Genomic DNA, 16204 nt, shown 5'->3' on the forward strand with positions numbered 1-16204 from the left:
GCTAGGCATAAGAAAGAATAGACAGGGCTGCCAGGGAGACAGAATAAATAAGAGGAAAAATAGATAGAAGAATGAGAGATGAAGGCAGAGAGTAAAATAGACACACCTAGGACAAGGAGACAGCTAGACACCAGACAGACAGACATAGAGAAGCAAGGAAAGTAGGAAATAAAGAACAAAAGTAAAAAGCCTTGAGGCAAATTGTAGATAAAGAAAAACAGGTTAACTTAAGTCAAAGACCTAAATAGAAATGTGCATATGCTAGGCTTATCATCTGCAACTAATAATATTCTCCACATCATAATTTGGGAGCTGGTTGGTGGCCTAAAAGAAAATGTGTGGTACATGAGTCATGTCTGATTAAGAACTTGATTAAAAAAATGGACAATGTCTTTTAGTAATTTTGGGAAATAATAGATTTATTTTAACCTTTGTTACAACTTATTAACTTAGTCTGTTTTATAGGATTTTAGGAATTTCAGTCAACCAGAAAGTTTGTAATTGTATTAATGAATAATTACTTATTTGTAATATTATTTGAATACAGCACAGTGAACAATAAAAGACATTTTTTAAAAATCACTGAAGTGTAGTTCTACCTTTAGTAAATAGAGTGTTGTGGTTTGAATTGGAAAAATCCCTATGGGATTTTGTTTTGAATGTCTGGTCTCCTGTACTGAGTCCTCCCTTCAGGAGATGGACCTAGGTTTTAAGAAGTGGGTCACTGAGAATGAACCTTTGATATATCATATCTGGTCTTTCCCAGGTGCTGGTCATACTCTCTGCTTTTTGGATTCTGAAAAATCTAGAAGTCTACACCAAAAGTTCCCACTTCTCCTTTTCTTCCCCATGGCAGGCTAACACCATTTGAAGCCATGAGCTATAGCAAAACTTCTCTCAGTCACACAAAAGCAACTACTTCTAAATTTTTGCATATGTGGATATTTAAGGATGTCTTTTGTATTAGTAAGTGTGCATGGCTGTGTGAGTGTGAATTTGTGTACAAGAGCACATAGAGAACAGAGAGGGAATAAATCCCTCTCCAACCAAAGTATAGGCAGGTGTGAACCACCATAAGTGGGAGCTGTGTACCAAATTCTGATTGATAGCTAGAGCAGTAAGTGCTAGAAGCTGTTGAACTGATTCTGAAAAACCTAAATTGTATTTTATATATTATTTAATATGAAAGATTTTGTCTACTAAAATTCAAATGAAGAATGAAAGACAAAAATCCTCTTGCTTTTGGTACAATTCCTTTGCATCAACTTCACAAAAACAGCTGCTTTCATTTTCTATTTTTATAAAACAAGAGATATCATGTTGTTTGTTGATGTTATATTTTGGCTTTCAAAGTACTATCGGATCAGATTAATATATTTCCATTCCTGTGATCCAAATGATTTTGTTATGTTGCATTTTACCAAATTTAAAATATGGCATTCATAATTACCCAATGTTTAAAAATGAAAACCAACAGAGAATACAGTGAGACTTTCCTTCAATTATTTTGTTGCTGTCTCTGCATTCATAAGTCAATAATTAGTTACTCTTGGAGAATCTGTTTCACACTGCTGGCTAGTATTGGTGTGTCAGTCAAAATTTCCTACTGTTTTATACATGAAACAATTGTCCATCTGTGTCACTTTGCATAGAAAAAAGTAACATGGCTTCCTATCCCACTCAGCTTACATCCAGATCCCCACACCCCCTGTCTCCCTCCCTCCTTTGGGGCATAGCGCCTCCCTGCCCAGCCTGCTAGGGCACTGGGACCGAATCTGAACCAGGAGGACATAGGGGTGGCCGGTAGCTCCTTTGTTCCCATAGCCTGCCCGCAGCGAGTGGGGTGGGCCCTTTGTTCGCGAGCTAACCAAGCAGCACAGAGTTTCAATCTGGGCACCGAGTGAAACATCATTGTGGTGAGTGAGTGCTGCGGCAGCTGGGATCATACCTCAGCCCGCCCACACTTCCTGGCCATCCTACAGGGGCTATACTGCCCAAACCCCCTCTCTCTTCCTATCCCTCTCAGCTTACATCCAGATCCCCACACCCCCTGTCTCCCTCCCTCCTTTGGGGCATAGCGCCTCCCTGCCCAGCCTGCTAGGGCGCTGGGACCGAATCTGAACCGGGAGGACATAGGGGTGGCCGGTAGCTCCTTTGTTCCCATAGCCTGCCCGCAGCGAGTGGGGTGGGCCCTTTGTTCGCGAGCTAACCAAGCAGTGCGGAGTTTCGATCTGGGCACCGAGTGAAACATCATTGTGGAGAAACATCTCTGGGGAGTGACATCACTGGGAAGGTACATCAGTGGGCAAGAAGACCTGATCCTGTAAAAGAAGATTCAAAGGGGAGTATTGGGAGGAAGAGATGGGCAGACACCAATGCAGGAATTCTCCCAACAATCTGAAAAACAACACGAAACCACCAGAAGCCGGTGACCCCACAACAGGAGGTCGTGAACACCTTCATCAAGAAGAAGTAGAAAAAACTGACTTCATGAAAGTGATTGACACCCTTAAACAGCATATAAAAAACGCCCTCATGGAAATGGTTGAGAAGTATAATAGAAAGTTCGAGGAATTGAGTAAATCAGTGAATGATACCCTAGGAAACCAAGGAAAAACAATCAAGCAGATAAAGGAAGCAGTTCATGACTTGAAAACTGAAATGGAGGCAAAGAAGAAAACACAAACAGAGGGCCGGCTGGACATGGAAAATCTAGGTAAACGAATAGAGACTACAGAATCAAGTATAACCAGCAGAATACAAGAGATAGAAGAAAGAATCTCAGATTCTGAGGATAACATAGAGAAAATAAACACTCTGATCAAAGAAAACAGCAAGTCCAAAAAACTCTCATCACAAAACATTCAGGAAATATGGGACACAATAAAAAGACCAAACCTAAGAATAATTGGAGTAGAAGAAGGAGAAGAAGTGCAGCTCAACGGTACAGAAAATATACTAAATAAAATTATAGAAGAAAACTTTCCCAAACTGAAGACAGATGTACCTATGAAGGTCCAAGAAGCATACAGAACACCAAATAGGCTGGATCAAAAGAAAACATCCCCTCACCATATAATAATCAAAACACAATATATACAGAATAAAGAAAGAATATTAAGAGCCGCAGAGGAAAAAGGCCAAGTTACTTCTAAAGGTAAACCTATCAGACTTACACCTGACTTCTCTATGGAAACCATGAAAGCCAGAAGGTCCTGGATAGATGTTCTCCAAAAACTAAGAGACCACGGATGCAAGCCCAGACTACTATATCCAGCCAAACTTTCATTCACTATAAATGGAGAAAACAAAATTTTCCAGGATAAAAACAAATTTAAACAATACGTAGCCACAAATCCAGCCTTACAGAAAATAATAGAAGGAAAATCACTAACCAAGGAGTCCAACAATGACCACAATAACTCAGACATCTAGAGACTCTTCACCAGCGCAAATCAAAGAAGGAAAACACACAAACCCTACTACTTAAAAAGTGACCGGAGTTAACAACCACTGGTCATTAATATCACTTAATATCAATGGGCTCAACTCACCTATAAAAAGGCACAGGCTAAGAGATTGGATAAGAAAACAGGATCCAACATTCTGCTGTCTACAAGAAACACACCTCAACCACAAAGACAGGCACCTACTCAGAGTAAAGGGCTGGGAAAAGGCTTATCAAGCAAATGGACCTAAGAAACAAGCAGGTGTGGACATACTAATTTCTAACAAAGTTGACTTCAAACTTAAATCAATCAGAAGAGATGGAGAGGGACATTTTATACTCATAACAGGAACAATTCATCAGGAAGAAGTCTCAATCCTGAATATTTATGCCCCTAATATAAAAGCACCCACGTACGTAAAAGAAACATTACTAAAACTCAAGGCAGCCATCAAACCGCACACACTAATAGTAGGAGACTTCAACACTCCTCTCTCACCAATGGACAGGTCAATCAGACAGAAACCTAACAGAGAAATTAGAGAATTAATGGAGGTAATGAAGCAAATGGACTTAACAGACATCTATAGATTATTCCACCCAAAGAGGAAAGAATATACCTTCTTCTCTGCAGCTCATGGAACCTTCTCGAAAATTGACCACATACTTGGTAACAAAGCGAACTTACACAGTTACAAAAAAATATTAGTAACCACCTGTGTCTTATCAGATCACCATGGATTAAAGTTAGAATTCAACAACAATGCTACCCCCAGAAAGCCTACAAACTCATGGAAACTGAACAGTCATCTACTGAACCATACCTGGATTAAGGAAGAAATAAAGAAAGAAATTGAAGTCTTCCTTGAATTCAATGAAAATAAAGAAACAACATACTCAAACTTATGGGACACTATGAAAGCAGTCCTGATAGGAAAGTTCATAGCACTAAGTGCCCACCTAAAGAAAACAGAGAAAGCACATATTGGAGACTGGACAGCCCACTTGAAAGCTCTAGAAAAAAAAAGAAGCAGACTCACCTAGGAGGAGTAGAAGACTGGAAATAATCAAATTGAGGGCTGAAATCAACAAAATAGAAACACAGAAAACAATCCAAAGAATCAATGAAACAAAAAGCTGGTTCCTGGAGAAAATCAACAAGATAGATAAACCCCTATCCAAACTAATCAAACGAAAGAGAGAGAACACGCAAATTAATAAGATCAGAAATGAAAAGGGGGACATAACCACAGACACAGAGGAAATTCAGAGAGTCATTAGATCTTACTACAAAAGCCTATATGCCACAAAACTGGAAAACGTAAAAGAAATGGACGCTTTTTTAGATAAATACCATTTACCAAAACTAAACCAGGACCAGGTGAACAATCTAAACAGACCTGTAAGTCGCGAAGAATTAGAAGCTGTTATCAAAAACCTCCCTACCAAAAAAAGCCCAGGACCAGATGGTTTCAATGCAGAATTCTACCAGAACTTCCAAGAAGACCTAATACCTATACTCCTTAATGTATTCCAGAATATAGAATCAGAAGGGTCATTACCAAATTCCTTTTATGAAGCCACAATTACTCTGATACCAAAACCACTCAAAGACTCAACCAGGAAGGAGAACTACAGGCCAATCTCACTCATGAATATCGACGCAAAAATCCTCAACAAAATACTGGCAAATCGAATCCAAGAACACATCCGAAAAATTATCCATTATGATCAAGTAGGCTTCATTCCTCAGATGCAGGGCTGGTTCAACATACGAAAATCTATCAATGTAATCCAGCATATAAATAAACTGAAAGAAAAAAAACCATATGATCATTTCATTAGATGCTGAAAAAGCATTTGACAAAATTCAACATCCATTTATGTTAAAAGTCTTGGAGAGATTAGGGATACAAGGGTCATACCTAAATATAATAAAAGCTATATACAGCAAGCCGACAGCTAACATCAAATTAAACGGAGAGAAACTCAAAGCCATCCCGCTTAACTCAGGAACACGGCAAGGCTGTCCACTCTCGCCATACCTCTTCAATATAGTGCTTGAAGTTCTAGCAATAGCAATAAGACAACATAATGGGATCAAGGGGATTCGAATTGGAAAGGAAGAAGTTAAACTTTCGTTATTTGCAGATGATATGATAGTGTACATAAGCGACCCCCAAAACTCCACCAAAGAACTTATACAGCTGATAAACAGCTTTAGTAATGTGGCAGGATACAAGATCAACTCCAAAAAATCAGTCGCCCTCTTATACACAAAGGATAGGGAAGCAGAGAGGGAAATCAGAGAAGCTTCACCATTCACGATAGCCACAAACAGCATAAAATATCTGGGGGTAAATCTAACCAAGGAAGTGAAAGATCTATTTGACAAGAACTTTAAGGCATTGAAGAAAGAAATTGAAGAGGATACCAAAAAATGGATGGACCTCCCTTGCTCTTGGATTGGGAGGATCAACATAGTAAAAATGGCAATTCTACCAAAGGCAATTTATAGATTCAATGCAATCCCCATCAAGATCCCATCAAAATTCTTCACAGATCTGGAGAAGACAATAATCAACTTTATATGGAAAAACAAAAAACGCAGGATAGCCAAAACAATCCTATACAATAAAGGATCTTCTGGAGGCATTACCATCCCTGACTTCAAACTCTATTACAGAGCTACAGTAATGAAAACAGTGTGGTACTGGCATAAAAACAGAGAAGTCGACCAATGGAATCGTATAGAAGACCCGGATTTTATCCCACAAACCTATGAACACCTCATTTTCGATAAAGGAGCTAAAAGTATACAATGGAAGAAAGAAAGCATCTTCAACAAATGGTGCTGGCACAACTGGATGTCAACCTGTAGAAGAATGAAAATAGACCTATATCTCTCACCGTGCACAAAACTCAAGTCCAAATGGATTAAAGACCTCAATATCAGTCCGGACACACTGAACCTGATAGAAGAGAAAGTGGGAAATACCCTACAACAGATGGGCACAGGAGATCGCTTCCTATGTATAACACCAGAAGCACAGACATTAAGGGCAACATTGAATAAATGGGACCTACTTAAACTGAGAAGCTTCTGTAAAGCAAAGGACACTGTCACTAAGACACAAAGGCAACCTACTGACTGGGAGAAGATCTTCACCAACCCCGCAACAGACAAAGGTCTGATCTCCAAAATATATAGAGAACTCAAGAAAGTAGACTTTAAAATGCTAATTAACCCAATTAAAAAATGGGGCACTGAACTGAACAGAGAATTCTCAACAGAAGAAGTTCAAATGGCCAAAAGAAACTTAAGGTCGTGCTCAAATTCCTTAGCAATCAGGGAAATGCAAATCAAAACAACTTTGAGATATCATCTTACACCTGTCAGAATGGCTAAACTCAAAAACACCAAGGATAACCTTTGCTGGAGAGGCTGTGGAAGAACGGGTACCCTCATCCATTGCTGGTGGGAATGCAATCTTGTGCAACCACTGTGGAAGTCAGTGTTTCGGTTTCTCAGGAAATTCGGGATCAACTTACCCCTGGACCCAGCAATACCACTCTTGGGAATATACCCAAGAGATGCTCTATCAAATGACAAAAGCATTTGTTCAACTATGTTCATAGCAGTATTATTTGTAATAGCCAGAACCTGGAAACAACCTAGATGCCCTTCAATGGAAGAATGGATGAAGAAAGTATGGAATATATACACGCTAGAGTACTACGCTGCAGTAAAAAACAATGACTTCTCGAATTTTGCATGCAAATGGATGGAAATAGAAAACACTATCCTGAGTGAGGTGTCCCAGACCCAAAAAGATGAATATGGGATGTACTCACTCATAATTGGTTTCTAGCCATAAATAAGGACCACGGAGTCTACAATAGGTGAACCTAAAGAAGCTAAGGAAGAAGGTGAACCGAAGGAAAAACATATAGTTGTCCTCTTCGCTAAGGGAAGTAGACCAAATTTCCGGGGAGAAAATGGGATCTTGGGGGGGGGGGGATGGGGGTAAGGGGAGATGGGGAGAGAAAAGGTAGAAGGGAAGGAGGGGGGACCTGGGAAACGGGAGAATTGGGATAAAGGAAAGGTGGATAGGGGAGCATGGAACCACAATTCTTAGTTAAGGGAGCCACTTTAGGGTGGGCAAGCGACTTGACCCTAGAGGGGCTCCCTAGTGCCCAAGATGAGGTTCCCACTTAGTTCCTTGGGCAGCTGAGGATTGGGAACCTGAAATGACCCTATCCTAGAGCAATACTGACGAATATCTTGCATATCATCATAGAATCTTCATCTGGTGATGGATAGAGATCGAGACAGAGACCCACACAGGAGCACTGGACTGAGCTCCCAAGGTCCCAAGGAGGAGCAGAAGGAGGGAGAACATGAGCAAAGAATTCGGGACCACGAGGCGTGCATCCACCCACTGAGACAGAGGAGCTGATCTACGGGGAGCTCACCAAGGCCAGCTGGACTGTGACCGAAAAAGCATGGGATAAAACCGGACTCTCTGAACATGGCGAACAATGAGGGCTGATGAGACACCAAGGACAATGGCAGGGGTTTTTGATCCTACTTAATGTGCTGGCTTTGTGGGAGCCTAGCCAGTTTGGATGTTCACCTTCCTAGATATGGACGGAGAGGACCTAGGACTTACCACAGGGCAGGGAACCCGGACTGCTCTGTGGACTGGAGAGGGAGGGGGAGAGGAGTGGTGGGATGGGGAGAAGGGTGGGAGGAGGGGGAGAAGGGTGGGAGGAGGGGGAGAAGGGTGGGAGGAGGGGAAGGGAAATGGGAGGCTGGGAGGAGGTGGAAACTTGTTTTTTGTTTATGTTTTTTTTTCTTCTTTTCGCAATAAAAAAAAAAGAAAAAAGTAACATCATTTACACATGATCAATAATTATCCAAAAATTAATGAGGAAGACAGATTGCAAAAGTAAAAGTGAAAACGTTAAGGTCTGGATCGCAAAGATCATCTCTAAAGATTTTTGAAATAAATAATAACTACACTATACAGGTGTTAACAAATTCAGTAAAAATTGAGAGTGTATATTAATGCCATTATACATATAGCATGAAAACTGGCAGTGTGGGTTTCTAAATATATTTATAAAAAGGAAAACTAGAAAAATAGACAGATTTTCTTTCAAAGCATTCATTGTATAGTTTGGACCAGTATATACTCCTAAGTAGACAGGGATTAAGGGCATTTTTATGGATATTATAACACCACATGCAAACTAATTTTCAAGTGTTAGATCCAGAGAAATAAGACTAAGAAAGACAAATGGGTAGCAATTTTTTCCCTTAAATATTAACTAAGAAAATCAGTAGAATACTTAGTATCATGTTTCTAATTATTTTGAAATAAAATAAGTTTCAAAAATGTGCCACAACACGTAATTCATTCACGGTCTAAAAGATATACTTGCATAGAATAGCATCATGCACTTCATTTTGCATACACTTTCATAAAGAATATATATTTAAAAACTATGAAATAATGTTACTTTATCAAATAAACTAGAAACATCCAGGGCAGCTGCAAAGGAAACAATATTTATTACTAAATTAATAACTTCAAACCAGACCAGAAGGGACCATTACCCCTCTTGATATGGCAGTATATTGTTCTCTTGCTAAGCTAAGCCAGCTCTCTAAATTGGAATCAAATGTGCCCAATTAGCAGCAGTTGGACGTTGGTATTTTGGTTGATAAAGGACTTGTTTACACTGATTTTGAATGGTTCATATCATTGCAAATATAGGACTGTGACTTGTCATGGAATATTTCCAAAGAAACAAAAAACAGAAGAGCTATCAGGCTTCTTCTTTTATCTCTGAGTTTTCATCTAATGTGCAAACTGCTTAAATTTTTAAATTATAATGTTAGACAATGCTGAAATTCTAAGATAAATAACAATAATAATTATAGGTGTTGATTTTCAAGAGTTACTTGAAAATTATTTATTTTTTGATACTTCAAAGAAGTATCAAGAAATCTTATTCTGCATACTATAGACAATTTCCCTTGAGTTGCTAACGAGATATTCTACAACATTTTATTTATTTGTATTAATACATTAAAGTTGTCAAAATAAAATGTATTGCTAACTAATATTGATATAGAGATTTCTCTTCATAGTATGTATGACATAATAATTATATCTAGTAAATGAACTACCATAAGTATTGAGTTTTGTAAGGACTTATACTGTCTGAATTGGAAGTAATATGAAAAATAGTTCATGAATATAAAAGTTTCACCTTTAGAGTATACAACTCATGGCTATAGAGGTGGCCCAGTTGTTATGAGAATTGCTACTCTTTTTTTCCCCCTTTATTTATTTATTAAAGATTTCTGTCTCTTCCCCGCCACCTCCTCCCATTTCCCTCCCCCTCCCCCAATCAAGTGCCCCTCCCTCATCAGCCCATAGAGCAATCAGGGTTCCCTGACCTGTGGGAAGTCCAAGGACTGCCCACCTCCATCCAGGTCTAGTAAGGTGAGCATCCAAACTGCCTAGGCTCCCACAAAGCCAATACATGCAGTAGGATCAAAAACCCACTGCCATTGTTCTTGAGTTCTCAGTAGTCCTCATTGTCCGCTATGTTCAGCGAGTCCGGTTTTACCCCAGGTTTTTTCAGACTTGGTGAGTTCCCAATAGAATATCCCCATTGTCTCAGTGTGTGGGTGCACCCCTCCTGGTCCTGAGCTCCTTGCTCGTGCTCTCTCTCCTGCTCCTGATTTGGACCTACTCTTAAAGATGACTCAGACTCACTTCTTTTTTGTTTGTTTGTTTGTTTATTTATTAAAGATTTCTGTCTCCTCCCCTCCACCGCCTCCCATTTCCCTCCCTCTCCTCCAGTCAAGTCCCCCTCCCACATCAGCCCGAAGAGCAGTCCGAGTTCCCTGCCTTGTGGGAAGTCCAAGGACCTCTCACCTCCTTCCAGGTCTGGTAAGGTGAGCATCCAAACTGCCTAGGTTCAACCGGACTTGCTGAACATAGAGGACAATGAGGACTGCTGAGAAGTCAAGATCAACGACACTGGGTTTTGACCCAGACTCACTTCCCAGCCATCCTGCAGAAGCTCACAGTCATCTGCAGTCACCATTCTAGGCTCTATAATGCCATTTGACCTCTGTCAACACTAGGAAAGCAATAGGTACACATACACAGGCAGGCCAACAGTCATATACATAAAATTAATAGCTAGTTAAGAAACGAAAAATAGATAAAAATAAGATACACAATAAGAACGACTTTTAGAATCCTCATAATTCTGATTAAAGAATCATTATACTGTGAGAATTGTGACAATATAAAAAAAATAAACTCGAACTATTTCAAGAATATTTCTTGATTGCCCTGCATGTCGCTTAAACTTTTGAGTTATAATAATATTTCAGAAAATTAACTTTATGAAGTGCATACTAAATGTTATCTACTTAAAATTATTTTGTTTTAAAACAAAAAGTATCAATGAACTAATATTCATGACACAAATAGACATTTTGTACTTCCCATTAAATCTACAAAATTATTAGCCACGAATAATAGAGAGGTGCCATATGTGTGTGTGTTTGTGTGTGTGTGTGTGTGTGTGTGTGTGTAAAGGATTATATGATAGACTTATATAAGAAAAATGCAGAAAATGAGAAAAATTGTAGTTGAGGAATTGAACAGAAAAAGATTGGGAAAATAGGAATAATCTTTACTTAGTAAATCAACACTTAAAATCCCAACAGTCAACATTAATATCAATATCTACAATAAAGTGTAATAATGTCTTAAAATTAAAATAAGGACAAGATTATTAATTACCTTGAGTTTATCAAATATTATATTACATATCATAATGGTCAATATTGAGCATGTATCAATCACAGAAAACACCTTATATATTAATTGTGGAAATCCATCATAATTGTACCATTTGATATTTAGTATAATACTCCACTATTTAAATGTTAAATCCCCTTACCATGGTGTAGCTGTGGGCCACTTTCATTAATTCAATGCATCCTTGAGCATCTGCAAATGCTCGGATTCCCAGACAGTTTGATGGATGCAGAAGTTTCATGAGGAAATGACAACATACTTCTACTACTTGAGGAAGCTGAAGAAGGCACGCAGCTGAAAGCAGGTTTTCAATAGTATCTTCTTTCAGTTCCAAGCAACCTTCAGTACAAAAGAAGAAAACAACCAAATTCTGTTGTGAACATTTCTCACACGGCTAATGTTGTAATTTATTTTGGAATTTTTAGCTGTCCTGATAAAGTATAGGTTTTATCTGATAACATAGTAGCTGGGAGTTGATATCTGCAGCTTTACATAAACAACCAAGGACAGACTACATTTCACTTAATATACAGAGGGCATTTCAAGTATTTGTTGTTGGAAATCAGCAGAAGAGAAGATACAGGACATTTATCATGGTCTTTTTCTATTCCTGATATCTTTTCAAAGCTGTTACCAGTAAGGTGTCAATCACACTATCTGCAAAATGCAAAACACATGACAGATCTTGTGTATTGAATTAAAACCTGGAAAGTGGGATAAAAACTGAAATCACTGATTTAATAAGTGTTATTAAAAAGGAGTAAATTAAAAAAGAAGCATTGATATGCATATATGATGATTAATAAACTATTTATCTGTATTTATAAAAATAATTTTAAAATTGAGAAAACAGTACAGATATCTTGAAATTGATAATTAACTACTAATAATTAAGTATAAGTCAAATATTTTAGTTATATTCATGTTTTTAAAATACTGTCATCATATAATATATTTTCTAAATTATTTAATAATATCATCAAGAAATTGAAAACATTTTCTAAACAAAGATATGAAAATCAAATAAAGGGAGATGTTATTTTTTATAGCATAACCCAGATTCTCTGATTTGAAGCAGCAGGGAGAGAAATATCTTCAATTTTATGTTCTTTCAGTAGGATTTGCACACAAACTATTAGTATAGTAAGCTTGGCTGCTGTCAGAAGAACCACGTTCCAGGATTCCTCTTGGCTCAGGAGAATTCTTGCCATTCACCGACAGGAACTGTTGAACTTTTCCCACTTAGTCTGAATAACCATTTCCTTCTAAGCGGCTAGAATATTCTTTCATTCTCATTAGAGGTTGCCTAGGTGATCAGCCTTTGGTATAAACTTCCAGCTACTGAGTCAGTAATGAGCCTTCTTGCCTAGCAAGTGTTTGCACATTTCATCACAAATGACTGTATGAAGTTCCATGGACCTACACTAGATGAGGTCCTAAGGGAGAGTTTACCTCATTTTCTCCGAATTCATCTGATGGGTCTTTGTTTCTTCCTCTGGGTGCTTTATATTTCTTTTGTAGTAAAATATAGGCATTGGTACAACAACAAAAAAAATAATGTCTGTCAAGTTATCTCATGAACCACTGTACTCAGATATAAACTTTGGGAATTTCCACTTACAATATTACCCATAATTGGAGTTTTGAGCTTAAAAGATGCTTTAATGTTTCATTAATCCCAAATTTATATCAACCTCAATCTTTGTAATATTCAATATTACACATACATGTTAATAGAAATGTAAGAAATGAACCTGTTTTTATCATGAAAATTCAGTAGACCTACCTAGGCAGTCCAAAACATAAAAAAAAAAAAAAAAAAAAAAAAAAAACTTTTGGACTTAGTAAACTAAAGCAACTAAACTTGAGTAAGATTGCTACTAATAAACATTGATAAATAAATGGAACTCATCAAAATGTTTGTGAATAAGAGAAATCCATATATATATATGAATATATATGGATTTTTTCATATATATATATATATGAATATATATGGATTTTTTCATATATATATATGAATGATATATCTGCATATATGCAATAGAAAAAGCAAAGTAAGCTATAAAGATAATCATTTAACAAGTCAAATAATGGTGAGCAAATCATGTAATACAATTTATAAACCTTTTAATACATAAAACTTATTCAAGCAAGATTATATAAGCCGGGCGGTGGTGGTGCACGCCTTTAATCCCAGCACTCAGGAGGCAGAGGTAGGCGGATCTCTGTGAGTTCGAGACCAGCCTGGTCTACAGAGCTAGTTCCAGGAGAGGCTCCAAAGCCACAGAGAAACCCTGTCTCGAAAAAACAAAAAACAAAAAACAAAAAACAAAAAGTTAAAACTTAATTACAAATCCTGTATAAAAATAAAAGAAAATCCTGGTGACCTTAAGGCAATGGACTACTTTAGATAAATATCAAAGTATAATCCTATAATAACAGAAGAAATTGGACTACAATAATTTCATTTCAAGAGACACTATATGAGGAATAGAGTTGAGTATTAAACTATAAAGGTACTTACAAACTATATACCTGATAAATAATTGCCCAGCATGTATTTGGAATTTGGAAAAAAAAAGAAATTTTTAAAAATAAAGAAATATGTTATCAGAATGCTGTGGGCTTTTTTTCAGGATAGGTGTATGAGTGATATGTCATTACAATCACTGATGTTTGTGGAAATACTCAACACTTACACAATGAAATATCATGAAGCCTTGTTAGCAATGGAGCTGGGAGATAGTTCCATACTATTCCCTCTTCTAACACTTATTCCACTAAGCTTCTGATTAGGCTAAATGGAAGAACCTATTACCCCAAGGCTTCCCATGTGTACTTAAAAGTCACTGGAACCATCTATTCAAAAAACTATGTCACCATAAGAAGAAAGAAGTCATTGCAATATGTAGAAGCATGATTCTACTAACTGAAAAATGATGAGTGCAAAGGAATATCCTTGAAAACTAGTACAAATTTTTAAATTTACTAAAACTTTTTAAAAAATCTGAAAACATGTACTTGCAATTACATTATTTCAACTAAACAAATTATATTTATACATTCAGAAATAATGCAATATGCATAAATTTATTTGGGAATATAGATATATATCCAGTTTATACAATTTTTATTAATAACTATTAAAACCTACATATAAATGAAGATGCTATAATTGTACAGTTTATATGGTTCCTAGTAATATCTTTATACATAAATTCATTGTATGCTATTGCAAATAGGTTAAAATATCTATCTCCTTAAGCAATCAAGTAAATAATTTCTTTTAACATTTTGAGTTATTGTTTTATTATAATCTTTTCTAAAGTCCTGTATTGAATAATTTTAATATAAATTATTGTGAATTTTATTGATTGAATTAAAGTATTACCATTATTTTTCTCAAAGAGTTAAAATGGCTTTTACATTTCAACTTAAAATGTATCCAATGCTAAAGAATATTTTTAAAAGCCAGAAGGCACAAATGGAATAATAGTAAGTGTTAAGCTTGAATGCACACAAATTGAGCTAGCTAATGCATGATATATTTCTTTATACATGTATACCTTGACCATTTATTTAACATACTTAGATGCAAAAAAGGCAAAAATTAGCCAAGTATTTGAGTTCAAAGTTGTCTAAAAATAAAATGAATACTGTTAACAGGAAGGAAATTACTCTTCTACTTTTATTTAAAGTATAATTTGCAGGTATACTATTTCTGAGTATTTATTGTGTGTGGAAAGTCTCTGAGTTGGCACTTGGGTTCTGTTATACTTTGAATTGTGAATGTTTCCCACCAAGTCAGGTTTCCTAGTTGTCTCTTTCCTAGTTGTGGTATTACTTGGAAAGCCATAAAATCTTTAGAACGTGAGACTGCCTTGCAGAATTAAGTCACCCTAGTGATTCACTGATTGTTTCCTCCGCTTCCTGCTATAGCGTAATGAAAGGAAGGTAAAAACATGTTTCCAGCAACATGAACTCTGCTTTTTTTTTTCTCCTAAGATGGACTGTAACTCTTAGAACATGTTGGGCGAACACTATCCCATCTCCCTTCGGTTGTCTCAGAAATTTGTTCACAATAATGAGGAATGTAAATAAGCAAATAGCTGAAGTAAATTTTGTTTTCGGTAAAGCTTCGAAACAAAAGAAATATATTTTAGTAACACTTAGAATTACTTTTTAAATAATACTATCAATAGTAATAATAAAGTATTTAGAATTTCTCACAGCACAGTGAGGATCAAAGTTTATTCTCTGAAGATGTCAAGCACATTAGGAGACCTCCTTATTCCCCAAAACTTCAATTTCCATCTATGTCAACACAATTTTACCTTCCTAGCTTTGGCAGTAAGATATGTATGAAAAGAAGAGTTATGTGTACTTTTTTAATTTTGAAGATATATTTTTGGGAAGTGGAGAGATGGTTCCGTTGTGGTTGCTCTTCAGGAGGACAGAGATTTTATTTCAAGAACACACATGGCAGCATATCACCATGAGTATACATATTCTACTTGCGTGTATTTGCATGCTGTTTGTATGTATGTACACACATCATGCATGTGAATGTTCATGAAGAATAGAAGGCTTACTACTTCTGAAGTCACAGTTTCTTTTTAACCTCCTGATCTGTTTCTGGGAACTAAAGCCACGCTCTGAAAGTCCAGGAAGTCCTCTGAACCACTGAGTCAACTCCCCAGGTACTGTATATTCCTCTCATATCGGTGGAATAAATCTTTATCAATTTCTTCTCAGAATCTTTCTGACCATGTTGCCCCACCAAAAATTGTGGTGATGTGTCAGTGGTTAACGCAATTGTTAATTAAGAAAGATGACCGCTTTCTTCTTTGTTTATATTTTAGGTAAATGCTTAAGGCCATGTAAGTATTTTTCAAAT

The 16204-nt window shown here is 36.8% G+C and overlaps 1 protein-coding gene across 2 annotated transcripts in view; it reads right to left on the minus strand.

Moving 5' to 3' along the window:
• Klhl1 (kelch like family member 1) overlaps positions 1 to 16204 on the minus strand; it is a 235906-nt gene that overhangs the window by 109760 nt on the left and 109942 nt on the right. For both annotated transcript variants that reach the window (XM_041669195.1, XM_041669204.1), the window contains exon 4: positions 11447 to 11643. In XM_041669195.1, coding sequence (XP_041525129.1) covers positions 11447 to 11643 — 197 coding nt within the window. The remainder of the gene's footprint in view (positions 1 to 11446; positions 11644 to 16204) is intronic.

Source organism: Microtus oregoni, unplaced genomic scaffold (genome assembly GCF_018167655.1).
Source record: "Microtus oregoni isolate MIOR12 unplaced genomic scaffold, Mior012 000001F_ref0000356, whole genome shotgun sequence".
In the NCBI taxonomy this organism is placed as follows: Eukaryota; Metazoa; Chordata; class Mammalia; order Rodentia; family Cricetidae; genus Microtus; species Microtus oregoni.